General features: G+C 43.6%; 2 protein-coding genes across 6 annotated transcripts in view; one reads left to right on the top strand and one right to left on the bottom strand.

The window, feature by feature from the left end:
• REEP1 (receptor accessory protein 1) overlaps window positions 1-11,282 on the top strand; it is a 136,134-nt gene extending 124,852 nt beyond the window's left edge. For all 3 annotated transcript variants that reach the window (XM_011971124.1, XM_011971125.1, XM_011971126.1), the window contains exon 7: window positions 8,186-11,282. In XM_011971124.1, the coding sequence (XP_011826514.1) occupies window positions 8,186-8,196 (11 nt within the window). In that variant the 3' untranslated portion in view covers window positions 8,197-11,282. The remainder of the gene's footprint in view (window positions 1-8,185) is intronic.
• A 199-nt stretch (window positions 11,283-11,481) lies between these two features.
• On the bottom strand, window positions 11,482-26,582 carry MRPL35 (mitochondrial ribosomal protein L35). Of its 3 annotated transcripts, none has more exons than XM_011971129.1 (5): window positions 26,400-26,582; window positions 19,236-19,425; window positions 18,318-18,462; window positions 14,999-15,132; window positions 11,482-12,880 (listed from the first exon to the last, which is right to left on the bottom strand). In XM_011971129.1, coding segments are annotated over exons 1-5 (513 nt in total). In that variant the 5' UTR covers window positions 26,443-26,582; the 3' UTR covers window positions 11,482-12,879. The 3 variants fall into 3 exon arrangements, with proteins under 3 accessions (XP_011826519.1, XP_011826518.1, XP_011826517.1); XM_011971128.1 differs by having other exon boundaries at window positions 11,486-11,647; XM_011971127.1 differs by lacking the exon at window positions 11,482-12,880 and having other exon boundaries at window positions 14,792-15,132.
• Between the last annotated feature and the right edge of the window lie 426 nt (window positions 26,583-27,008).

Here is a 27,008-nt window from a genome sequence, read left to right as displayed (position 1 = left end):
TGAGACAAGACAATCGCTTGAACCCTGGAGGCGGAGGTTGCGGTGAGCTGACATGGCACCATTGCACTCCAGCCTGGGCAACAAGAGCGAAACTCCATCAAAAAAAAAAAAAAAAGCTGGTGATTTTGGAGGCCGTAAGGCCAAACTGAGCTGACAGACGAGTCTGAGCCGGGCTGCAGGTGGAGACAAGTGTCCTAGCCCAGCTCTGACTCTAACCCTGTGTCTCTGTGGGGCCTCCTGGTCCAAGTTGGAAATGAAGGGGCTGCGTTCAGCTGTTTCCAGCACCGGGCACTAGACGCTGGCCTGGTGGACACACTAGTTCATGGGAAATGACCCTGTGGTGCCAGTGGCTCCAGGCAACTGTAGGGATTTCTGTCTTTTCACACTGTAGTTTTGAGTCTGCAAATTCTGTGAGTAATTCCAAAAGCCTCTAATTCTGGGAGACTGGCACTTGGTCGGGGAGAGTGGCTGTCCTCTCCTCCATTCTTCCCCTGGCACTGCTCTGTGCTGCTCTTAGAAGCCCTTTCCTGCCATGACACCTGGTGGTTTCATGATCAGACAGAGCGTTTCCAGTGCATTTCAATAGAGCTGTGGTTGATTGTAGGAACTGAATAGTTCTGGAAGGCTGCACATGCATAAGAGTGTGTCCAGGATTCGGTGTCCAAGTTCTGGTTCCTCATCCCCGAGCAAGTTGGGAGCTGCTGGGATGGGGGTTGCTGGACAGTGGGAAGCAGGTGAGGCCTGGTGGCGGCCTCAAGACCTGGAAGCCGTTGCCCCAGCCCTTCCTTTCTTTGGCCTTTGTCTCTCCAAGGGCCTCTTAATACCTGTGTCCTGGCTCTCAGGTCTGCATGCAAGGAACCGTTTGATGATTGGCCTACACCATTCCCTCTGAGGCCTTGGGAAAACCCCTGCACTCTGCAGGCCTCGGTCTCCCCCTCCATTAGGTGTCCCTTGGTCCTCCCAGCTCTGACAGTCTACTGGGTTGTGCAGTGGTGGCAGATGGTGTTGGGGGAGGTCTGTCTTGCACCTGGGGCTATAGGCTGACTCTTAAGCGGTAAGAGGATTTCACAGGTGTCGGGGACACTTTCCTCCTGGTCCACTGAAATGTCACAGGGGGCGCTCACTCAGGCCAAAGCCTGGGAAGATTCAAATTACTTCTGGGGCCATGCAGAGCCCCAGGATCCCTCAGCAGACAGGAACATTTTCTAGGAGCTGTAAATTCAGGTCTTAATTTATGATGGGGGTAGGGGAAAGGAGGCCTTTCAGAGGCTGCTAAGTGCCTTTTAGGGCAGTGACAGAGCTTGGAGGCCCCAGAGGGCAGCAGCCTCTATTCTAAGCTGCACATCTCAGATGCCAGAACATTCTCTTCCCATCTTTGCTGTGTTCCTGCCCCATTTGTCAACTGATTCCCTATTGTTTTCTGCATGTCTTTGTCTCTCTTTTTCTGTGTCTATTATTATCTCTCTCTCTCCTTTTTTCTCTGCCTACCTCTATGTAATATAGAGCTGAACTCTGGATTACTGCCTGTGTGGTTAGTCATAGAGGTGCCCCTCCCCGCTTTTTAAAATCAAGCATGTAGGACATAATTTTTAAAAGCAGTCATCCTTTTTGTCCTCTGAGAGAGAGAGAGAGAGAATTGCATTTTGAGTGTGGCCTCTGGGCAGTGTCCTGATTACAGCAGGAGGAGCTGCCTGAGGTTTAGAGCATGGGAAGTGAGTGAGCATGTGTGTGTTTACATGTGTGCATGTGTGTATGTGTGTGTGGATGGGCATGCGTGCATGGTGCACACGTGTGTGAGTTTCACTGCCAAAGACCCTTCTCTAACAGAATGTTCTTTTCTCTCTCCTCGGTGCTGTTGGGGACGTGGATGTAAGTGTTCCAGACAGGCGTGCTCTTCTGCAGACATTTGCTGCCTTCCATTAATGCTCCTGCTAATGTGTGCTGTGTGGGATGTTTTTGCTAACCTAGGGGAGGTTCTACTGCACTGCAGGGGTGGGGCGGCCCTAGGCCCAGTGCAGGCTACATAGGCCTTTAAAGGGCTGAGAGGCTCTGCCAGTTTCTCCCTCCCTGCCTTCCCCACAGAGAGAAGAGGTGGAGCCTGCAGCCCTGGCTGCTGTAACCCTGCTGACACGTTTGCTAATACAGAAACATCAGCCAAGGCCACACACCCATTCCCCTGCTGTGGAAGACAGCAGAGACCCTGCCCTTTCCTAGAAGCAACCCAGCTTTGGGCATCATAGTGGCAGCTCTGTAGGCTCAAGGCCGTGGCCACCATCACCTGAGGTTTGCAAGTTGTTATGGCCATGAACTTGGGTGGGAGACCCTCCTTCCATACACGTTGTCTCTGGGAGCCAATTAGAGTCCTAAGATATGGATAGCAATACTCTTTCAGGCCTGTTGCCAGGGGTAAGGACCTATTGGGTCACCAATCTTTAGATCTTCAGGGACAAGAACACAGAGGAGGCAGAGCATGGGATTTTCTACCCAGCTACTCACTCTCATGCTCCTCCTGGTGCCTTTCCTTTGGGACTGTGTTCTGTGGGGTTCATTTCTCCATGTATATTCCTTCCTGATAGAAAAAGGAGTTAGGTCTACTTGTGGAAATATATCTAAAGTAGCAAATCAAAGTAAGAAAATTGAAGCATGGGGAAAAGGGAGTGGGCAAGTAAGATGGAATCAGTGGGGAGAAGAACATTTTAAATGCATGCCATCAAGGTGCAGACTGTCGAGACACCTGGCTTCCTTGAAACCACTGCAAAGAGGGAAATACAATTAGTTAAGAGATTCATGTCCACTGTGCAACAGCCAGCCAGAGGCGTGGAAGCTTGTCTTATTTAGAATGTTTATTCTCACTGGTTCTGAGAGGAAGGCAAATATTATAGACAACACTCTTGGCAGAAATGCTCAGCGGACACAGTGACTAGGAGAAGTCTTCTCTTTTTAGGAGGTTCTCTCTGTAGCTTCTTCCTGAGGCTACTTCTGGCTCCCTTACTACCCACACTGACCTTTTTTGCTCCCAGCCTCTGCTGAGCTGAGCACTTATTTCTAATCCTGCTTGGATATCTGGGTTGTCCTTGAACCATCACTCCTACTGGGCTGGAGGATCATTTCTTTTCTACCCTGCAATCCTTGCAGTGGAGAACATGCACAAAGCCTGAGATTATAGTGATGATGGTGATTTTGGTAATGTGTGAGTTCATTGCTCAGCCTCAGTGAATCCAGACTGGATGACTGGCCTGGGTTTTTAGATGCCTGAGGATCTCACGGTGACTTTGGGCCACCTTCTGACACCCACAGCCATCAGTACAGGGAAAGTCCTGGACCTGGATGTGGAGGTTACAGCATATGCAGAGGCACAGACTCGAACGGGCACCTTCCCCACTTCCACGTCATGGAGTTTGCTGCTGGGGTGGAGCTGGCCAGGCTGCTTCTGCAGTTTTTGCCTTGGTCTGAGGGCTTTTGGTCTTCTTTCCCTCCTGCCACGCAGGAGGTATCTGTGTCCAGAAGGAATTTCCTGGTTTGGTTAATGGGAGTATCAAGCTCTGACTTGGGACGAGAGCTGAGCTCTACTGAGATGACTTCAGGATTCTACTTAGTTTAGTTGATGAGTGGCCACTGTGTGCCCAGCCTTGGGTCAGGTGCTTAGAGGGACTGAGGGAGGATCAGCCATGGCCCCCCAACCTCAGGATGCCTTCTGTTGGCTAAGGCAATGAGACTGACGTGAGGACCAGGGCACCCAACACAAGCTGTGTGGCACAGCCTCCAAGCACTGTCGGGTCTCAGAGTGGGGAGGCCAGGGAGGGTCAGAGTATTCAGCGAGGGCTCCGTGGAGTCACTGGTCTTTGTGCTCAACAGGATGCAGCTGATTAGGACAGAGGAAGGGAGCAGAGGACAAACTAAACCCAGAGTAAATAAGCTGAGGGAAGTGCAGAGTAGAAATAAAAAATAATAATAATAATAAAAAAATCAAAGGAACATCAATGATCTCAGGACTTTACTTACTAAGGCCCAGCCTGAACCAATCACACCCCAGCCTAAAATTCAGCTTTCGGTGCTGTGCTGCCTCCTGCTGGCTGTTGGGGAGCACAGCAGTGGTAGCTGGTAAAGCTGCCCAAGATGAGGGTTCAGTTGTCTGTTTTACTCCACGCCTGGTGGTGGAATAGTCTAGCAAGTCCACTGTTGATGGAGAGAGAGCACATTCGGTGGCCGAATATGTTCTTAGGAGCAGGGTGTCCCAGGAAGAGCTCTGGTTTCTATTTGGAAGCCTCATGGTGATTGGACCAGATGGCTTGAGATCTCCTTAGTTCTGCATTCTGTGATTCTAGGTAAAAACAATAGATGAAGCATAGAAAGATGTGCGTGTATGATATCAGATAAGCTGGGTAGGGGCAGAAGATATTTTACATCTCAGCTAAGAACCGCCTAGCCAGATGACATGGAGTATGTATTAGCATTTAACATTTTAAAAATACTGTGGGTTCAATGAGATGAATTAATTCTGAAGCTTTTCCTACAGATGTACTCAAGGCAGACTAAAACAGGAATCTTGCTTTTTTTTTTTTTTTTGTCAGAGGCTTCTGTCAGATTCTCCTTTCTTAGGTTTCTCTGCTTCTCTAGGACTGGGCCTTTAGGGGGGAAAAAAAAACTATATAGCTTTGTTTAAAGTTATCCCTTAAGGCCTCCTGGCATTTTACATCCTGTCTCTTACAGAATGCTTGGAGTTGAATATGCAAGTATAATATACACTGTCAACATGGCTTGTATGTATAACATAGAAACTGCTTCCCCACCCCACCCCACATCACTGCTGCCATCTTCTCTAGAGGAGATTCTTTCCCTAAGCATTCACCTGGTGTGGGATCACAGGACTGAGCTGCAGGGATTGATGTGTCTCAGTTAAGGCCGCTTCTTTCTTCACCCAGGGAAGTGGTGCCGCCTTGGCAGCTTTTCAGTAGATTCTGAGTCTGTGGTTGTTTCTGTGCACAGTGCCTGGAGATTCAAACAGCTTCATTTTCACAATCCCAGACCCCCTGCAAGGAGGCCCCCAAAACATCAGTGCTTCCTCAGACCCAGGGGCCTCAGCTGTCCTCACAGGCCTGGCTTGCTGTGCTGTGTGCCTAACCTTGCCCTTCCCTGCTCCCTACACTGATGCCTCCTTGCTATACTTTGTCTCCTCTGTGTAGATTGTAAATGGACATTAAGTGGTTGAGGGAGATGTGAATGAGGGTGGTGTGAAGGCATGGGAGCCTCACCAGGTCCAAAACCCATTGGCGTTTTCTGACGAGGAGGAGGAAGACCTGCTGGATTTCATGTACAAGTATAAAGCACCTCGAAGGACGGAATTGGCCCTGGAGGTACACAGTGTCTGGGGCTGTGGGTTGGAGTGTGTTTTCCAAAGGCTGTGCCCTGGACATTGGGGGTCCTGGGAGCATCGTCTCTTGGGGCACCAACATCTCCTCAATACCTGGGGTGGAATGACCTTCCATCAGACAAGCAGAACCAGCCACTGGATAGCATGCAGCTACTTGCCAAGGAGAGGAAATCCTATTAATTTCATTTAGAAATAGGAGTGTGAGCTGGGTGCAGTGGCTCACGCCTGTAATTCCAACACTTTGGGAGGCTGAGGCAGGTGGATCACCTGAGGTCAGCAGTTCGAGACCAGCCTGGCCAACGTGGCAAAACCCCTTATCTACTGAAAATACAAAAATTAGCCAGGCGTAGTGGCGTCCACTTCTAATCCCATCTACTTGGTAAGCTGAGGCAGGAGAATCGCTTGAACCCGGGAGGAGGAGGTTGCAGTGGGACTGCACTGCTGCACTCCAGCCTGGATGACACAGCGAGACTCCTTTTCAAAAAAAAAAAGAAAGAAAGTAATAGGAGAGTGGTAAAGTATCTAGGTCTTTATTGTTTTGTTTTGTTTTTTTCCAGGTATTAACTACTACTACTCTAAGTTGACGTACAAGTGAAAAGCAACCTAAATGAGTGTTTTGAGGGAAGAAAACTCAGAATGTGTTATTTGAAAAGTTTTCATAAGTAAGAACAAAGCTTGTTCATCGCTGTATCTCCAAGAGACAGCATAGTGCCTGGTACAAAGTAGCTATTCATGAAATGTTACTGAAGGGGTACAGCCCTTTAGAGTTACCAGAACCAATACCCTTGACATACATGCTATTGTCAGTTGTAGGATGTGGATGGAGCTCTGGCAGCAGGAGGGCTGAGCCTGGAGCCTCCTGGGCCTTGCTCTGTGACGTGGGTAGGGAGTCACCAGTTATAAGCGCAGGTGCGGGGACCCCAGTCTTTCTCTCTGCTTCCTAAGGTCTCCTGTCTTATTCCCCATCTGCTGAGTATCACGACCTGAGAGGCCATCTGAAGCAAACAGGAAGTCTCTGTACAGACCCTTGTGAGACTTACATGGGGAGATGCCTTGAAATATTCCCTTCCACAGACACTGAGCAGCCTAGCATTCTTATTCATTAGGACTGTAATTATGACCACCTCTATGTGCAGTTAATCAGGTTCCTTTCCAAGGTGAGGCGCACATGCATCCCTTTTAAAGTTAAAGGGTTTGGGAAAGGATGTTCTGGGCTTGGACACTGCTGGAGGAGTCCGGCCTGGGCAATCTGGCCTGGGGAGCCTCCTGATGGGGAGAGGAGCCCAGCCTAAAGAATTCTAGGGCCCAAGGGTTTGTGCTGTTTTGCTTTTGTTTATTAAAGCTGCACAAAATGCTTTACTGTTTACTGTTCACCAGCCTGCCAAGAGGCAGATTACTGTAAAGGTGGGTTCCGTTGTTTCTGTTTTCAGTCTCTTTCCAGAGGTGGCTGGTAAGCATCTCGTAGTGGTAAGGCTGTAGCATGAGGATTCTATGAGAGGGCCTGAGTCTTGTTCTCTAGCTCATTCACTTCCTCCCTTCTACGTGCCTGCCCAGCACTGAGCCACTCACCAGGAAATGGTGGTGAATGTGACATGGGCCTGCCCTCAGGAAGTCCCCAGTCTGGTGGGGAGTGAGCAGGGCCCCCACACACCCCCTTCTCACTGGGTGCAAAGTCCTCTGCTGTGGGACATGTACAAAACATGAGAGAACACAGGAGGTGACAATGCCTGGTTGTATGTGGCTAGGCAGTGGCAAGAGGGGCTCCGGGAAACCTTTGCAGAAGTGACCTTTGAGCTGGGTCCTCAGGAGGCCTAGAAATATGCAAGACAGAGGAGGGAGGGAAGGGCGTCCAGTCAGAAGGAAGACAGGTATGAACGGGCACAGTGTAGAGAAAGTTCTATGTGTATACAGAGAAGTGGACAGATATGGGGGCTGAGGGTAGGTCGGGGCCAGTTGTGCAAACCCCTTCGAGTGCTGTGCCAGAAAAAGTCCCCTTCACTTTCATTGAAATAGGAACTCCTCCTGTGATCTGTGTATCCTATGGAAAGAGGGGTCCCTTGAGAGTCATTTGTGGGAGAGATGAGGTGGAGCCCTTTATATAAGTTGAGCATCCCTAATCGAAAAATCTGAAATTCTTTGCGGACATGATGCACAAAGGTCATGCTCCAAGGAAGTGCTCTTAGGAGCATTCTGAATCTCAGATTTTCCAATTGCAGTGCTCAATTGGAATGTACATGCAAATATTCCAAAATCTGAAAGAAAAATCTAAAATCCAAAACACTTCTGACCCTAAGCATTTCCGGATAAGGGATATTTAACCTGAACTGCAACCTGGTGTTTGCCTTTGTGGTGTGGTGTGCTGTACATTAAGAGGTTTCACATCCAGAAAGGGGACTGGAAATTTGGTGATGAAAATTTGAGGCAAGTGCCAAAAAACATTAGGCTGGTTCCCAAAGGAAGTAACAAAAGCAAAGGAAGCGATGGGGAGATGTCTCCTTCTGCTGAATCATTTAAGATCATTTTGCTCCTCAGGCGGAAACAAGAAAGATGTGTCATTCTGCACAACCGTTCCCTTGGGAGATCGAGGAGCATAATTTAAGAGGGAGGCATCAGCCTCTCAAAGGGTCAGCTTCATGCGATATGTGGGATGGGACTCTGATGATTGCTTCCTGTTGTGGAGATTCAGGGAGACCCCAGCCCTAGCCAGCATTGGCCAAAGGAGCTGGAAGTCTCAACACAATGCCTTCCAGGTGCTGACCTCAAGATTCCACATTTACACCAAACTGAGGGACACCTTTCTGTTTTCTCTACCAGGCACCGCCTAGAATCCTTCGATCTCGCTTCAGGAAGAAAAGTACCTCATCCTCAGCCACCGAAACCACGTGAGTGAGATGAGCCAACAGCACCGGATCCACAGAATGTTTCTTCTCTGCCTTAAAGAGCTATTCACTAATAACATAGAAATCCGCAAGCTGGGTGTGCTTTGAGTGTGCAGCCTCACAAACATGGCCTTTTCTCTCTCCCCTTCCACTTTTAAGGATTTCTTTTTTTCCCCTTTTCTTTATTTTGCTGGGGAGAGGCTAAAGGGAAAGGTAGTAGGGGCGGGGGTAGTGACCTTTAAGTCTTCTGAGGTTGGTAATTTTCCACAATTGGATTGTCATTATAGACAGCAGTGTGTTAATTAGAAAGATAAGAGAATCACCCCTATGCCGCTGAGATGTACAGTTGTAATTTATCTGTTGCATACTTAGTTTTTAGTCCTGTAAATGCAAACAAAGCATTTTTTAAAACTTTCTTTGTTCTTGGTACTAATACTTTGAACTATGATGTACATATTTATGGCTTTTGGCTTTTAATATAATGGACTTGCAAGGGCTGCCAGAGGTTCTGACATGTAAGAAAACTGCAAAAAACAAATATAGAAAAATATTTTGATTCTAGAGAACGTCTCAGATGTGCTTATAAAGCTTCCAAATACAACTCCAGTAAGACATCCCTTTCCCTGCAGGAATGTGGTCTATATTCTTTAGATAGTTGTTTAGTTAAAAGACCAGACAAGTTACAAACTAAGAGAAACAATATTTCACAACACAGTAAAGTGTGATGAGAGGTCAGGGGAACATCCTAGGATAAGAGAAAAGTCACAGGAAGCTCATCTCCTCCCTGGATTCTGAATTAGGAGCTTCTGAATCTTTTCCAGGGATAGGCAGGTAGCTCACCCTTGGCGCAATTTCTTGAGGATGGGAACGTGTAGAGCTGTTGGAAGGAGTAATTCTGTGCTTGACAAAGGACAATTTCTCCTTTATCGTGACCAGTGCTGCTGATTTCCCCAGACAGAGGAGCTTACACTGAGCACCTTGTTTTAGCGAACTCTAGCGACACTTGTTTAGCTTAGCAAAAACAAACACACAAAAAACTGAGAACTGTGCTGTTTCAGATACGCCATAACAGACATCTGAAACACATGTGTAACCATCAAATGGTGGGCTCTAGAATGGTTTTCAAGCTTGAGATCTTTATGGGTTACACTTGCTGGTCAGACCCAGGAGCACCTGTGGCTCACACCTTCTGTTCCCCTCCTGGCCTGTGCAGAATAGAAACAGCAGACTCACACTCAATGGGCACTACAGGCCTTATCAGACGTTTTATACAAGCCTGGATTGCTTAGTAGGGGAATAAGGCACTCTCTGAGGGGGCTTTCCACTTAGATTGAGAATTTTATTTGAAAAGAATCTGGTTTAAATGGCACTGTGGTCCGAGGTAGCTGCTCTCCCCGCTGAGAGCTGAGCCGAAATGTAAGAATAATATATTTGTGCTTCGAGTTGGTGTTTTCTTTCAGTGTAATGCATGCAGTGGTCACAACCCAGTTACTCATAATATTTGGATTGTATTTGTTCGTGGATATGCCCAGACGACTAGATAATTAGTGTTATATACCATATAGAACTGTCAATCAACTATAAACAGGCCCAATTAAAAACTGTTCCATTACTACGCAAACACATTAGAGGCCTTTGCTGATGATACGTTAGCTGGACCTTAGCCACCCCAGAAAGGGTTTAATTTGAAGCTGATTGTTGCCAGATATGCATATTGGAATCCCGTCTACCCATAGTTCCTCTGAAGGTGATTTTGTAATTTGCAAGAGTATAGGAAAATTTACCTAAAAGCGAATTTGTGGCTGAGAGGATAAACAGAGGCTGTTTGCTCATTTTCTGTGCCCCACACCCACCGATACCTAAATCTGTTAAGGAACACAGAAAATGTTTTCTTTGTGCTCATTGAGTAGTTCCAGACGGAAGAATAATACACTCTTTAAAATATATTTACCTGTTAGTTGGAAGTACCCAGAATTATCAGAAACAAGAGCAAAAAAAAAAAAGCTTACACAGCTTCTTAGCAATTTTTTTTTTTTTTTGCCATAACAATAAATTGCCTGTAGCAGCAGTTTAAAATCCTATTGTGAACAAGCTATATTTTCGCCATTACAATGGAAAGTTGTGACAAGTACAGGTTATCAAGTTTGCACTTAACTATGCCAAAAAAAAGTTTGAAGCGCTCTATTCTCAGACATGCTGTATTACTTCTCATTCAAGATTGAAAAATATGAAGGTATCCAAACTGCTGTCTTAATGTAAATGTAACTATTTTTCCTTCAAGTGTTGACTAGGGAGTCGGTTTCTCTCTTAAAGACACTCACTGTACAACTGAGAGCAGCTGTCATATTTCTGGCAAAATGTGTTTACGTATCTGACAAGCTGTACATTTGTGTATGAACTGACATAAAATGTGAAAGCCTGTAAGTGTACATGTAGTGGTGTGGTGTTCTGTCTAGAGGATACAACTGAATGTTTTTAATTTGCTGACTTACAGACACAGGCTGTTTACAAAATGCTAGCTGGAAAGTCTGTAATGTTCATGTCATAACTTTTAGTTAATTGCCATTGAGCACCTGTTCTGAGGAGGTGAGATGTGGACTTGTGCTTATGAACTGGAGAGTTTACTCACAATCCCTCCTGGCTTTGTGTGAATAGCTTGCTCACTTTGCTGGCCTTTGAAATGTGTTCTCTATGATAAGCTGTCCGTGTGTTTGTGATAAGAGTGCTTGTCAACCATGACCATCTTTGAGCCTTCCTAGTCTTTCACCTGGCACAGTATTTGAAATGGCAAAGGATGTGCTTCATCCTCTAACAGTGTACACTCCCAGAGCTGATATTCTGGATTGTGACTGTGCACATTTCCTCTAGTTCATTTCTGTAGTCCCTATAGAACGATCTGTAATAAAATAGTATACTGGACTGTGCATCAAAGGGATGTAAAATTACAGTATTCCAAAGGTTGAAGTTCTGCTGTTTTGTTATAATGCCTGATACACATCTTGAATAAAGTCTTAACATTTTTCTTTTAAAAACTATCTTTGTAACGTTGGACTTAAAAGGAAAAAGGAAATGCTTTTTTTCAAATATGGGAGGTAGCAAGGATTAGAAGCTGAGTGCTCAGCCATGGACTGGCCTGGTGACTTGGCCCCATGCCTGCTGCATAGGATGTTGAGAGGGCAAGAAAATCAGATGATATAAGTGTTTTGAAAACCAGTTCATCACACAACTACAAACCTGAAAGTATCACTTTTATTTTACATTTTAAAAAATCATCAGCAGAAACTAGGTAGCTGTGAAAATAGAATAGTCCACTGGTAGAGTTTCAATTGTGCAAACAGACCTTTGGTCCATCATTTTTCTTCTCTGAACATTTCTTCATCTGCAAATGGGGGAGTGCCTGTGCAGGTGACAACAGGGTGGTGAAGGGCCACTGTGGGTGGAAGGGATACCCTAAAACCTGCTGCAGCCCTTACCTTTCACATCTGAACAGGCAGACTCAAACTTCATTGGGTGGCCACAAAGACTTGGAAGCTCAAAATTTGAAACATCAAAATTAAACACAGACCCAATTTCCTTGCATTTTTAGTCCTGTATTCTAGGTTTGACAAAACCACTGTAAAATAAAGCAGCAGTAAGCAAAGAAGCAGATTCAGAGGACTAAAAGCAGGAAGAGATGGGAAAAAAAGCCTGGAAATCCATTCATTTGTTTATTTACTGAGCCTGGTCCAATGTTGACAGAACTGGGATTATCCAGGTTAAGAGTTGGCAAAGGACAAGAAAGCAAAGTAATAAAGTTTAAAAGCCGAACTCGTACAGTGTTATGAAGAAGTGTTTATTTAGTATTTATAGTACCAGATTACAGTCACTTGTTGATTTAGATATGAATTTTCTTATGTTGTTAGAAGACTCAGGGAAATACACAGGATCCCAAGGAGTGAGACTGAGATTCTGGGTCTTATTAGCTGTACTTTGGGTAATTTATTTAACCCTCTCTCAGCTTCAGTTTCCTCAAATATAAATTAGGGCTTAACTAATCATTATGTCCTTTGTAAGACTGGAAATATGGATTAGCAGTTTATGATATGTATGTACCCAGTTTTGTAGATATGCTGGGACATAGTAGGTGTTCAATAAATTATACATATACCCGAATAAACAAACTATGCATATGTTATAAATTATACATATAATCGAACATCATTTAGGTAAACTCTTTAATGAAAGACATTTATTGTCTTTATTGTCAGATTATAAAATCAGTGTTGATGATAAGCCCTCCTACCCACAAAACAAAAATCGTACGTATGAAATTCCCTTTCCCCTAAGTTATGTGCCTGTCAGCCGTCCCACTTCAGACCATCTTTGGATGCTGAGGCTCTGGTTGCCAGCCCTTATCTCTATCCTCCTGTCCCTGGTCTAGAGGAGAAACGAAGGTGCTCTGAGGCCCCTGTAACAGAGACCCTTGTCATCCATATTTGGGTTAAAGAAGTCATGGAGGCTGTGCAAAAGTCTCCTTCTCCCCAACTTCTGCAGACACCATTTCCATCCTACTACCCAGAGGTACATCAGAGGGCAGGAGCCAGGCAGGTGACAAAGATGTGGAAGCCTTCTAAGTGGTTGGCTTTGCCGTCTCAGAAGTGCGAAGAAATGAAAATCCATCAAAACAGAATGCCATTCCATGTTTCAGGCTTTTACCTTACCTCAAATCAAATGTCTGTTCTTTATTTATTGGTCCCATAAATAGACACACACTTGGACTTCTGGTTGTAGAACATTCTGTTGTTATCCTTTCTCCTTTTAATAAACACACACTATTTTTTTTTTTTTTTTTTTTGAGACGGAGTCTTGCTCTGTCGACCGGCCTGGAGTGCAGTGGCCGAATCTCAGCTCACTGCAAGCTCCGCCTCCCAGGTTTACGCCATTCTCCTGCCTCAGCCTCCTGAGTAGCTGGGACTACAGGCGCCCGCCACCTCGCCCGGCTAGTTTTTTGTATTTTTTAGTAGAGACGGGGTTTCACCGTGTTAGCCAGGATGGTCTCGATCTCCTAACCTCGTGATCCGCCCGTCTCGGCCTCCCAAAGTGCTGGGATTACAGGCTTGAGCCACTGCGCCCGGCCTACACACACTACTTTCAAGGAATTCCCAATAATCCTGGCCTGACATGCTGCAGAACTTCAATTTCATAATTTTACTAACAGAGGAATTTCATCTTATTATCACCAACTACTACATTAAAGTTTCTGAAACAGTAATTCATGCATAATTCTATTTAATAATGGTTTTCAAAGTACTTTGCTGTTTGAAAATGCTTCCCAGATGATTCTGATGGGAGAGTTGGGAACCACTGCCCTAGACTGTAACCACTCAATTGAAGAGATGCTTCCCTGCCCACTTCAAGTAAACAATGCTTAACTCTTTCATCATTTCTAAAACAACTGAGATTACTTTCTCCCCTTAGTTTCTACAATGATTGTTGAAAATTTGTGGGAAAAGTTTATCCTTACAAATGAAAACATGAAATCTGAAATGGATAAACTAACTTTTAAGAAATACATATCCTTACCTGAGAAGCTGAGGCAGGAGGACCACCTGAGCCCAGGAGTGCGAGGCTTCAATGAGCTATGATTGCACCACTGCACTCCAGCCTGGGCAACAGAGCAAAACTCCTGTCTCAAAAAAAAAAAAAAATACCTATCTTTCAAAACTTGCATAAGAAGCCCTTGTCTTCACTTGTACAGCCTCTTCTGTTTCATGAATGAGCATGCTGAAGGGCTCCTCTCCTCTCTATGAAAAAGTGTTGTTAAAATAAATGAGAAGTGTTATGAACACAATGAACCTGGTGTGTTAGACATTAAGTGTGCTGCCACCCCATGTGAACCTCCAAGTGAAATTGCTCACATAACTCTTTTTTTGCTGCAAACTTGCTAATACAAAGCGGGCTAGGGTGGGCTCCTGACTTAAGAACAGCCAATCCCTACTCTAGACAATGACCCAAACAGACCTAGTATAAAAAGGTAGTCTGACCCAGTTAAATTTCCTTGGCAACTGGACACTAGAGACAGGAGCTGAAGGTCACGATGTAGAAAAGAACCTCAAAGGTGCAAGTTAGTTATTCCAAAGGAACAGAAACTGTAAGTATGCAAAAGCTGTGTAGAGAAGTTGGTGAACACAAGAGAATGGAGTTAACAATGTAAAAAGAAGCAAGTCACATGCATGGCAGAGCCTAAGCCTAAACATCCACCTGCCCCTGCTGAGGAGCACCACCCAATTTCTGCTCTTCTTGATGCTGGGGGGTGATTTCTGGGTGGGAGATGGGTTTGGTGAGGTGGTTCCTGAATTCCCAGGCACATATCCTTAAAATAATGTCATACTGTTTGAGCTAACTTGTGGCTTTTGAGTCTTCTTATGTTTGTCCCACTTGAGATTCCTTGCAACTAAAAGAGCCTAACTGAAACAACTAGTTAAGCCAATACCATTTGTTAAAAATAATGCACCATTCTAAATTTCTGTTTCTCTAACCAAATCTGGCAAAGTCGGATCCATTAAGTTTTACACTTTTATAAGTTTAATGTTGTCACTGTATGTTTACATATTCATTGGTACAATTTACATCAAGTTTTGTACTTATCCATTTTTGCAAAGATATCATGTACACAAAGATACATATCCAATAACTGAGAAACAAGTGAAACTTCTATACTTTCAGGTTTGTTCGATCATGATACTTCTGATAAGGATCATCGACATACCAGTTTCGCCTCTTCCAGAAGGACGTCGTCATCTTATCTAAGAGTTTACTCTGGGTTTTATTGCAGAACACAAATTCCCTCAATCGCTTTTTTCTTGCAGGTGTCTTTTTCCATAATTTTTTCTTATAGCCAGCCTGTCAGATATTACAAAGAAATGTAAAGCATCATATTATGTATGAAACAACAGGTATCTTCACAACTCAAGGTTTATAGACCCAATAAGAACAAAAACCACACTTCCATAGGGGCTGGAATATTTCTTGGAAAGATGCGATTCTTTACTGGGGGCGGGGCAGGATGGAGAAAGCATGTGTAGTTTGAAAAGAAATAGTAATAAATAGTATTTTAGAAAAAAATGTTACTTAAACTCACAGAAAATAAAACTAAATGTGTGTGGCTGGGAAAGTACAAGATAATGACATAGAATTATAATCACTAACTTAACAGGTATGATCTTACTATCTCTTCAGCAATCTTTAACAACGTACTATTATTCTTATTTTACATCTTTAAAAAAAGAAACCATTGATTAGAGAAGTAGCAGACAGAGGTCTGAGGGCCAATAAGAGTTCTTTTTTTGTTTTGTTTTGAGACAGGGTCTCACGCCGTCATCCAGGCTGGAGTGCAGTGGCGTGATCACAGTCACTGCAGCCTCTACCTCCTGGGTTCAAGTGATCCTCCTGCCTCAGCCTCTCATATAGCTGGGACCACAAGTGTACACCACCATACCCAGCAAATTTTTTAAATTTTGTAGAGATGAGGTCTCGCCATCTTGCTCAGGCTAATAAGAGTTCTTAACCACTGTCTTTCCTAATGTAGAGGAGGATGCAGTGCTGGCTAGGTAGCAACATTAATATTTCTTAAGCTGAGTATTACAAGAGCTGAGAAGCACAGTTCTCAAATACATTGCTTCATTTATTCTTTTCACACACAAGGGACCAATTTTTTTAGGAAGTACTTTTCTAAGGAATTATGAATATGGTAAGACTATTATTAGGAGTGGTGAAGGAATGGTTAACCCACATATTCAACCCAGAACTTTCATATACACCCATATAGATATTATTAATTTTGAATAATTAATTTTTAAAGACAGGAAAGGAAAATTAGATTGAATATAAAAACTATAATCATAGCCTGTTTAAAGTAGAAGGGATCTTAGGTGCCACCCAGCTTAACATCTGGCTAAAACCACACAGTGAGCCCTTGGGTCCTTTCAAGCCAAGGGTTCTTTATGGCACAATACCAACTGAACAAAACCATGGCTCTTTGCTGAGAATGTGCCTTGGGTTTCTGACATGTCTTAGTATCATCACTGTGACCATCAACTTCTATAAGGACAGTGATGAAATTAGGAAAGGTTATTTAATAGTTCTGGTTTTAAAATGCTAGAAGTTAGATTTTTGCTACTCACTGCTTACAATTTTAAATGCAAACATTCAAAGCCAAATCTCCACATCTGTGTAATAATTTTATAGTTTGCAGGCCAAACTGGGTTACTATGGATCTCTGACGTACAAACACTTAATTTGCTGCCCTGCCCATTACCACCAGTGTCCTTTAAAGATTATTCACGGAATGGAACCACTGTGAAAATGCTTGAATTTTTTTACACAGTCTCTAGATTCAAAAATGGAAGGAGGTAATAAACAATAAATATCAAGGACTGCTGGATGAAACCGTGTCACGGAAGATACTTTGTTTTACACATTAGTATGAATTAATCTACCCAGATTTTTTGTTTTTCTCTGAAAATTAGATTTTGAAGAGGCAGGGCATTCTATACCGGGTATACTTTCGGGAGCCCTGAACTGAAGCTAGGTACTATGATTGGAGAGTATGATCGGGTCCTTTACAGTAACATGAGGGCTCCAGAGCCCAGTGAGAGGGATATGGAAAGGAAGGCAAGGAAACCCACCCATTTCATTTTACCTAGGGCTAGAAGAGGACCTGGAAATAATTGGTATAAAAACAAAGTGGGGGCTAGGCGCCATGGCTCATGCCTGTAATCCCAGCACTTTGGGAGTCTGAGGCACGTGGATCACTTAGGGTCAGGAGTTCAAGACCAGCCTGGCCAATATGGTGAAAACCCGTCTCTACTAAACATACAAAAATTAGCCTGGCATGGTGGTGCATGCCTGTAATCCCAGCTACTCCGAAGGCTGAGGCAGGAGAACGGCTTGAGCCCGTGAGGCAGAGGTCACAGTGAGCCAAGATTGTGCCACTGCACTCCAGCCTGGGCAACAGAGTGACACTCTGTCTCAAAAAAAAAGAAAAAAAAAAAACCACACACACACACACACAAAAGGGAAGAATGTTTCCAGTGGTCTCAAATTCACAAAACTCAGAACATTAGACCTTTAGTTTAGCTGCTTATGGATTATATGAGCTTCTGCTGACTGGTGTAGGAAACTACCCACCAGTGTTTCAACAGAGATAAGAGCTGAGAGTTCCAATCAACCCATTTATCTACAAATTTAGGACTGTTTATAAAACAGGGGAGAATCCTTTCAACCTTTCAAACATCAAGAAAGTTCTACCAACTATTTTATTTTTACAGGGAACCAAATTTTGATTTTTAAAGATTTAATTTCCAAGTAATAAAAGGGAATTACGATTTGGGCAGTTACTGTATCTCAAAAATGGTTTTGCAAAACCGGTTGGTCTTTCTTTTTTTTTGAGATGAAGTCTCACTCTGTCACCTAGGCTGGAGTGCAGGGGCGTGATCTTGGCTCACTGCAACTTCCGCCTTCCAGGTTCCAGAGATTCTCCTGCCTCAACCTCCCAAGCAGCTGGGATTACAGGCACCTGCCACAACGCCTGGCTAATTTTTCTATTTTTAGTAGAGATGGGGTTTCACCATTTTGGCCAGGCTGGTCTCTAACTCCTGATCTCAAGTGCCTTGGCCTCCCAAAGTGCTGGGATTACAGGCGTGAGCTACATACAGTGCCTGGCTGAATTCTGTTTCATTTTAATCTGCTCACGCTCCTTTTTTGTTCGAGATGGAGTCTCGCTCTGTCGCCCAGGCTGGAATGCAGTGGTTTGATCTTGACTCACAACAACCTCCACCTCCTGGGTTCAAGCAATTCTCTGCCTCAGCCTCCTGAGTAGATGGGATTACAAGTGCCTGCCACCACGCCTGACTAATTTTTGTATTTTTAGTAGAGACGGGGTTTCACCATGTTGGCTAGGCTGGTCTTGAACTCCTGACCTCGTGATCCACCTGCCTTGGCCTCCTAAAGTGCTGGGATTATAGATGTGAGCCACCACGCCCGGCCTCGCACTCCTTTTTCAATTTAGTAACAGTGTGAAGACTCACCTTTCTCCTCACCCATAGGCCACAATGAAGTCGAAGAAACCTATAGATGACAGCTTTCACAGTCTTTCTCTTGCCTTTTCTTGTACTGAAGTATGTTAGAGATCTGACTGGTAGCTTCAGGACACTTGGAAGCACGGGGGCCAATCTAAAAATATATTTAAAAATTTTTAGTATATAATCAGACTGATTAAAGGATTAAAATTCATATCTCCACTGAGAAATGAGTAAAGCTGCTCCAATGGGATGGAACTAACTTTTCATACACAATATTACTTCCAATGACCCATGACATTAAGCATAAATTAGAATAGCAACCATCACCAACTTGCAAGTCTTCTAAAACCTACCCCCTCAATTCCTGTAAAATAATTCATTCTATTATCATCGCTTGATTTCTTATCCATCTTCCCATCAGATTGCAAACTCCTTGAGGACTTCAATTTGTTTACCTTTGTGTCCTTTTTGCCAACTACAGTGCTAGGCACCCAGGGGTGTTTAACTGGATATTTGCTGACTGAATGACCAACACACGCAGCCCACCCTTACAAGCTGAGCATCTTGTGCACCCTCCACTTTGGATGACAGCTTCCACGCAGGAAAGCACACATACAACATCAGAAGCGTGCTGTATTTGGCATTTTCCTGCCGCAGGCGCCTAGATACATGGATGTCAGTCAGAGTCTCCCACTCAATCAAGCAGAAGTCTACATAATTAACTGCAGGTAGGCAAAGAATACCACCTACTTCTAGGATACCTTTGCAGGCATGAATATCTTGGAAAGTTTGTCTAAGCATCATGTTTATTGAAATATACTCTACCAATCAGGCACAGTGGCTCACACCTGTAATCCCAGAACTTTCCAGCTACTCAGGAGGCTGAGGCAGGAGAATATATACCCACAAAGAAATATACTCTACCTATTAAGGATCTCTGAAGTATGCCCACATGTCAGGTTCCTCTCAGATGTGGTAAGTCTGGGAGTGGAAGAAACAACTGGTGTCTGAATATGACTAAAGCGTCCAGTGGACAATGCAGAAATAAGAGAGGCATTCTTGACACAGCTGCGATAGGTTGAAGATGCCAAAATATTCAGGGGCCGTAGGATTCCTGTAAAGATAAGAGCATATATACTTAATATAATACTCCAAAATATGCATCCAGATATTAAAAATTAAGAGATGTATCAATGCCACCAAGTATTAAATACAATTAACGTGCCCTGAGCATCAGATTCATCTGTGAAGCTTTTACCACTTTACTAAGGTAGAACCATAAAATAATTACCGATTTTATGTATACAATTCAACAATTTTTGGAAAATTTAGAGAGCTGCACAATCATCGTCACAATCCAGTCAGATGTTTGCTAGCTCTATGTCCAGTACTAGGAGAAAAAGATGTGTGTAACATTTATTCCCACCTCCCAGATCTTATACTCTGGTGAGACAGAACTCCCACACACAGTACAATGGCAGGTCAGGGATGCACTCGACAAGAGTGGCGAGAGAAAGATTCTTAAAGGAAAGAGAAGAGGCACTTGAGTTCTCCAGAAAGTGAAAGTGCTCTAGAAAATGAACAGGCCCTGTAGTCCCAGCTACTGGGAGGCTGAGGCAGGAGAATGGCGTGAACCCGAGAGTCGGAGGTTGCAGTGAGCCAAGATCGCGCCACTGCACTCCAGCCTGAGCAACAGAGACTCTGTCTCAAAAAAAAGAAAATGAACAGAACCTTAGAAGAGGAGGAACACATTTCAGGCAGGACGAACAACATAAGCAAAGGCATGGGGACTGAAACAAATACAGGTGACCCTTGAACAGCATGGGTTTTAACTGCACAGAGCCACTTACACACAGATTTTCTTCAAAAAAAGTTGTACCTAGTGTGCCTGCCTTTCCAGTCTCCCCTTCTACCTCCTCCTCCTCTTCTTTCTCTGCAATCGTTTTTTTTTTTTTTTTTTTTGCGCAGAGACAGCAAAACCAACTCCTCCTTGGCCTAATCAATGTAAAGATGATGAAGACCTTTATGATGATCCACTTTCACTTAATGAACAGTACCCTATTTCTCTTTCTTATGACTTTCTTTTCTCTAGCTTGTTTCATTGTAAGAATACAGTATATAATACATATAACATGAAGGATATATGTTTTTAAAATTCTTTTTTTGAGGCAGGGTCTTACTCTGTGGCCCAGGCTGGAGTGCAGTGGCACAATCATAGCTCACTGCAGCTTTGACCTCCTGGGCTCAATCCATCCTCCCACTTCAGCTTCCCAAGTAGCTGGGACTACAGCACGTGCCACCATGCCTGACTAATTTTTGTAGAGACAGAATTTTGCCATGTTGCCCAGTCCAATCGTGAACACCTAGGCTCAAGTGATCCACCTGCCTCAGCCTCCCAAAGTGTTAGGATTACAAGTGTGAGCCACCATGCCCGGCCTCAGAATGTTAATCAATGGTTTATGTTATTGGTAAGGCTTCTGGCCAACAGTAGGCTATTAGTAATTAAGTTTTGGAGGAGCCAAAAGTTATACTCGATTTTCAACTGCTTGGGGGTTGACACCCTACCTGCTGTGTTGTTCCAGGGTCAACTGTACATGTATGGGTTGAGGACCAGACCTGCCTCAGAGGCTGAGACTGCTCGCCTGACTATCAGAGACGCCTTGGGAGAAGTAGTGGACAGTGGGGTGGAACAGGTCAGAAGGCAGATTTCAGACAGCCTAGATGTGTGGTGTGAATGAAGTCCTCTTATCAGTCCTTCCAACTATGGCCAGACTAATAGTTCATGGCTGCAAATCAGAATCACTCGTGGATCTCTGACTCCACCCATAAATTCTGACTGAAGTCTAGTGTGGGACTCAAAATTGTGCATTAAACAAGTTCCACAGGACGATGAAAATGTCCTCAGAACTTAAAGTATAAAAAAAAAAAATGCACTAATACAAAACTAAAAAAAAAAAAAAAAAAAAAGTCCTACAGCTGGAATGTGGTAATGGTTGTACAGCTTGCTAAATTAATAAAAAAATCATAAAACTGTACACATAAAATGGGTAATTTTATGGCATATAAATTCTACCTCAATAAAGTTGGTTAACAAAAATACTCCAGCCAGGCGAGGTGGCTCATGCCTGTAATCCCAGCACTTTGGGAGGCTGAGGCAGGCGGATCACCCAAGATCAGGAGTTCGAGACCAGCCTGACCAAAATGGAGCAACTCCGTCTCTACTGAAAATACAAAATTAGCCGGGCGTGGTAGTGTGCTCCTATAATTCCAGCTACTCGGGAGGGTGTGGCAGGAGGATCACTTGAACCTGGGAGGAAGAGGTTGTAGTGAGCCGAGACCGCACCACTGCACTCCAGCCTGGGCAACAAGAGTGAAACTCCATCTCAAAAAAAAAAAAAAAGAGAGAGAAATACTCCACCTGAGTCTGATGCTCAGCTGGGACTTAGAACTACTCTCCTATTTTCTACTGCACTGATTTCAGATAATAAATGAGGGGCCATGTTGATACAGAAGTGCTAGCATTTGAATCAGATGATTTGGGCTCATATGCTAGCTCTATGACTTCCTTGCTATGTAACCAGGGGCAAGTTACTTAACCTCTCTGTGCCCCAGTTTCCTCAAACTTAAATGAAGTTAATTACAGAGAGACAATGAGACTTGAATGAGATGAAGCATGTAAAGTGCCTGGAGGAGTAGCACAGAGAAAACATTTAACGAATGCTAATGGCAGATAATAAAGAAGAGGGATACTTAGCAAAGATGATACAGGTTGAATATTATCTGAAACACCTGTGACCAGAAGTATTTTAGATTTTTTTAAATTTTGCATAAAGGAGATATCTTGGAGATGGGACTCAAGTCCAAACACGAAATTCATTTGTTTCATATACATCTTACACATATAGCCTGAAGTTAATTTTATACAATGTTTTAAATAATTTTGTGCATGAAACAAAGTTTTGACTGCCACCCATCACATGAGGTCAGGTAAAGAATTTTCCACTTGTGGGCCGGGCATGGTGATTCAGGCCTGTAATCCCAGCACTTTGGGAGGCCGAGGCAGGCAGGTCACGAGGTCAGGAGATCGAGACCATCCTGGCTAACACAGTGAAACCCCGTCTCTACTAAAAATTCAAAAAAAAAATTAGCTGGGCATGGTGTGGCGGGTGCCTGTAGTCCCAGATACTCGGGAGGCTGAGGCAGGAGAATGGCGTGAACTCGGGAGGCGGAGCTTGCAGTGAGCTGAGATTGTGCCACTGCACTCCAGCCTGGGCGATAGAGTGCGACTCCGTCTCAAAAATAATAATAATAATAATAATAATTTTCCACTTGTGGTGTCATGTTGGTACTCAAAAAGTTTCAGATTAGAGATGCCTAACCTGTATATTAATATGTGGCCATCAGTGATAACAGGGCCAGGTGTGGTGGCTTACCCCTGTAATCCCAACACTTTGGGAGGCCGAGGCGGGTGGATAACCTGAGGTCAGGAGCTTGAGACCAGCTTGGCCAACATGTGAAACCCCGTTTCTACTAAAAATAGAAATATTAGCTGGGCAGAGTGGCACGCACCTGTAGTCCCAGCTACTCGGAGGCTGAGGTAGGAGAATTGCTTGAACTTAGGAGGCAGAGGTTGCAGTGAGCTGAGATCATGCCACTGCACTCCAGCCTGGGTGACAGAACTAGACTCTGTCTCCAAAAAAGAAAAAGTGACAATTTGCAACTGAAAAGGGTAGTATAAACATTGGTGCAGAAAACTGATGAGACAGCCCTTACATAGGGTCTTGGAAATCAAATAAATAAGTTAAAGAACTGAAAAGATGTGCAGATGTAATAAGGCAGGAGGTAATCTTTGGAAGATTAAGTGCATTGGAGGACTGTAGACAAGAAAATGTTCCAATTTTCATAGGTCATCAGATTTTGGTATCTCTTAGTTAAAAAATTTTTTTAAAAAACTAAGAAATTCTTTTGTTCTCAATTTCTATGAAGATCTTGAGGCTGCATAAGACATATTTATCAATTTTCGCAAAAAACAAGCTGGGAACGATGGCTTGTTAACGTATTTGTGAAGAGACAGAGTATCAGAACTCCAAGTGATCTCAGTAAGAGAGAAAAACAGATAAAAACCAACAAGATGAAATCAGGAATAAATACACTGAAGTTAGAGAAAATGGTTATGGGAACAACAGGAACTGGGAACTTGGTTGAGAGCAGTTCATGGGAAAGTATGTGGGGAGGCTCTATCTACTGCACCTTCTGGTGGACCAATCATGTGATTAAGCCTGTGAGGGAAACCTAACAGACTAGCTTTGTTAACAAAAGTGCAGTACATCAAGGGAAATAACTAATTTCCTTCAGTCCTCTGCCCCTGTCTGGGCATTTTCATACAGACTAATCTACTCTAAACACACTCTTGTATAGAGAACACAGATGTTTTCACCAAAGAGGTAACACAAAACCAGAGCTTTGAAAGAGTAAGAAGAGACAGAGGGAATAGGATGTACAAAGGTGATGATGTACATTTGGGGAATCACACTGGCCCTATGTGGCATGAATCAAAGGAATGAATGGGGGACATGAACTGCACTGGATGGGAGTGGAGCAGAGTGTGACAGTATCGAAACCAAGAGTCTTCAAGATTTTTGATCCCATGTTTCCTAAAAGAATTTTGAAAAACTGGCCGGGCGCGGTGGCTCACGCCTATAATCCCAGCACTTTGGGAGGCCGAGGCGGGCGGATCATAAGGTCAGGAGATCGAGACCATCTGGCTAACATGGTGAAACTCTGTCTCTACTAAAAATACAAAACAAAATTAGCCAGGCGTGGTGGCAGGTGCCTGTAGTGGGAGGCTGAGGCAGGAGAATGGCATGAACCCGGGAGGTGGAGCTTGCAGTGAGCCAAGATCGCACCACTGCACTCCAGCCTGGGTGACAGAGCAAGACTCCATCTCAACAACAACAAGAAAAAAGAATTTTGAAAAACTACCCTTTCACAAATTCTTAATATCTAAAATATCAAATAGTTTAAATTGTTAAAAAAGCTATAATTTCCAGCATATTTAAAATACTGACATTTAAAAATAAGCTGTCACTTCACTCTTTAAATTGTTTTCAGTAGAATCTAAATTAATACTAAGTTGATAACTACCTACATCATCTATTTAAAAATTACAAGAACTATAAATTCAAGTAGATGAAAAATAACTTTTCATCAAAGGGCACTCCAAAATAATGTAAAAGACAAGCCTGAGTGGGAGAAGATAAAGGACACACACAAACGAAAAACAAAAACAAAACAAAAACTAAATAAGACAATCCAATAGGAAAATGGGCAAAATATTTAAGTGGATATTTCATAAAGGAAATTCAAAAGGCCAATAAACATGTGTAAACACACTACAGCTTGTTACTAATCAGAGAAATGCTTATTTAAATCTCAGTGAGATACCATTGCAAAGCCACCAGATTAACAAAAATTTGTAGGTCTGACAATATCAGGTATTGGTGAGGATGTGGAGCCCCAACAGTTTGGCAATATCAGGCAATGCTGAATATATACATATTCTCTGACCAGGCAATTTCACAGGGAGTTTCACACACACCCACATCCTTAGAAACAATTAGACTCATGCGCCAGGACAAGATCAATCAGCTTTGTACATAATTGCCCCAAACTGAAAATGGAGAATTGTGGAACAGTCATACAATATTATATAGCAGGCTGGGCGTGGATCGCCTGAGGTCAGGAGTTCGAGACCAGCCTGACCAACATGGAGAAACCCCATCTCTACTAAAAATACAAAATTAGCTGGACGTGGTTGCGCATGCCCGTAATTCCAGCTACTCCAGGGGAATAACTTAAATCTGGGAGGCGGAGGTTGCAGTGAGCCAAGATCATGCCACTGAACTCCAGTTTGGGCAACGAGAGAAACTCCATCCCTCCCAAAAAAAAAATAAATAAAAATAAAAATTATATATCAATGAGAAAGCATTACAACTACGCAAAATGAATGAATCTCACAATGTAAAAGGCACTAAAGAGTATATACTGTATGAATTAATTCATGTGAAGTTCAAAACCAGACAAAACTATGTTCTTGAGAGATGCATATATACATGCTAAAACCTACTATAGGAAAAATAGGCAATCTAATAGTAAGTATAAAAATGAGAACAGTGTTTATATCTGGGGGGAGTAGAGAATTTTGATATACAGGGGAGAGAGGTGGTGCACTGTTTTGACCTGAGTGTTAAACAGGTGTTTGCTTTAGAATTGTTAAACCATTCATGCATACTACATAAAATTTTCTTCGTATGTATTATATTTTGCGAACACAAAAAATACTTCACATAAAAAAAGCTTTTCTCTAACGGGAAAATTTACATCGTTGCTTTTTCTTGACTGATCTCGTATATTCTCCCACAAAATGTTATCCTAACTTAATATATTTTGTGTGAAAGTAACTTACTGAGTATCTTATGGTATTTAGATGATTTTTAACTTTGTGCAACAAGTACTTAACGTGACGGCAACTTAATTTAGTCGCCTTTACTTCTGCTGTCTCTCAGTCAAGAAGTTCGCATGCCAGCCCTTGTGCCGGGGGCTGTAGTTAAAAATTAAACTGGCCTTCAGGCTTACCATGTGTCAGGCACTGCCCAAGACGCTTTACGTGCATTATCTCATTTAATCCCCAGGTAGGTGGTATGACCCCCATTGTAAAGGTATATAATCTGAAGTTAGGAGAAATTAATTCTCAAGGTTAAAGGTCCAGAATGGCGGGTCCTAGCCTCCAAATCAGAAAGTTAGGTGAGACTTTTTGGTCTCCCTCGCCCCCTCCGTTCCAGTTTCTCTGGCTTGTTTAAAAGCTGGTAAGGAAGTGGAAAATGCGGGACACGCAGGCCCGCGTGAGTCCGAGTCAAGGAACCTGGTACAGGCTGCCGGTCACACCGCCCCAGAGAAAATTGGGCTTAACCCTCTTATCTTAAATAATGACCCCTTTTGCTTGTTAACCTCCCTCTAAACGCCCATTCTATCCCGCACCAGTTCCCCCTCCTGTGAAGGCATGCATGGAGTATGTCGCTCTCCACTGACCTGAAGCTGCTCTCACTGCACCAGCAAAGACAAAGGAAGCCATCTTGCCACCCTCGCCTACGGCGGCCGCTTTGGGTTTAAAAGCACAACCGCAAAGGGAATGAAGGGAAAGCAAGGAGGCGGAGTCAAGGAAGAGGAAAATAACAAAGGAGTTGTCCACTCAACCTTTATTCAATGTTATCTGCCGGGTTCCGCTCTTCGCCGCTGTAAAGAGTGCCTATAGAAGGTTCCACAAAATTTATTATTTAAAAAAATTCTTGGGGCCGGGCACGGTGGCTCACGCCTGTAATCCCAGAACTTTGGGAGGCCCAGGCAGGCGGATCACGAGGTCAGAAGTTCGAGACCACCCTGGCCAACATGATGAAACCCCCGTCTCTACTAAAAATAGAAAAAGCAGCCGGGCGCGGTGGCAAGCGCCTGTAATCTCAGCTACTCGGGAGGCTGAGGCAGGAGAATCGCTTGAAACCGGAAGGCGGAGGTTGCAGTGAGTCGAGATCGCGGCACTGAAATCCAGTCTGGGCGAAAGAGCGAAACTCCGTCTCAAAAAAAAAAAAAAGAAAGAAAGAAAGAAAAAAAAGAAGAAACAAAAATTCTTGCCGGGCGCGGTGG

This window comes from Mandrillus leucophaeus, unplaced genomic scaffold (assembly GCF_000951045.1).
Source record: "Mandrillus leucophaeus isolate KB7577 unplaced genomic scaffold, Mleu.le_1.0 Scaffold988, whole genome shotgun sequence".
NCBI lineage: Eukaryota > Metazoa > Chordata > Mammalia > Primates > Cercopithecidae > Mandrillus > Mandrillus leucophaeus.
Note: the sequence above shows the minus strand (reverse complement) of the source record. Positions and strands in the feature narration are given on the sequence as shown.

Coding starts and splice junctions, on each gene's coding strand:
- MRPL35 (XM_011971127.1), bottom strand. CDS start 26,442: ATGGCTTCCTTTGTCTTTGCTGGTGCAGTGAGAGCAGCTTCAG. Junction 19,426..26,399: donor TGCAGTGAGAGCAGCTTCAG/GTCAGTGGAGAG, acceptor TTATCTTTACAG/GAATCCTACGGCCCCTGAAT. Junction 18,463..19,235: donor ACTTCAGAGATCCTTAATAG/GTAGAGTATATT, acceptor ATATATTTTTAG/ATTGGCCCCCGTGCTTCCAA.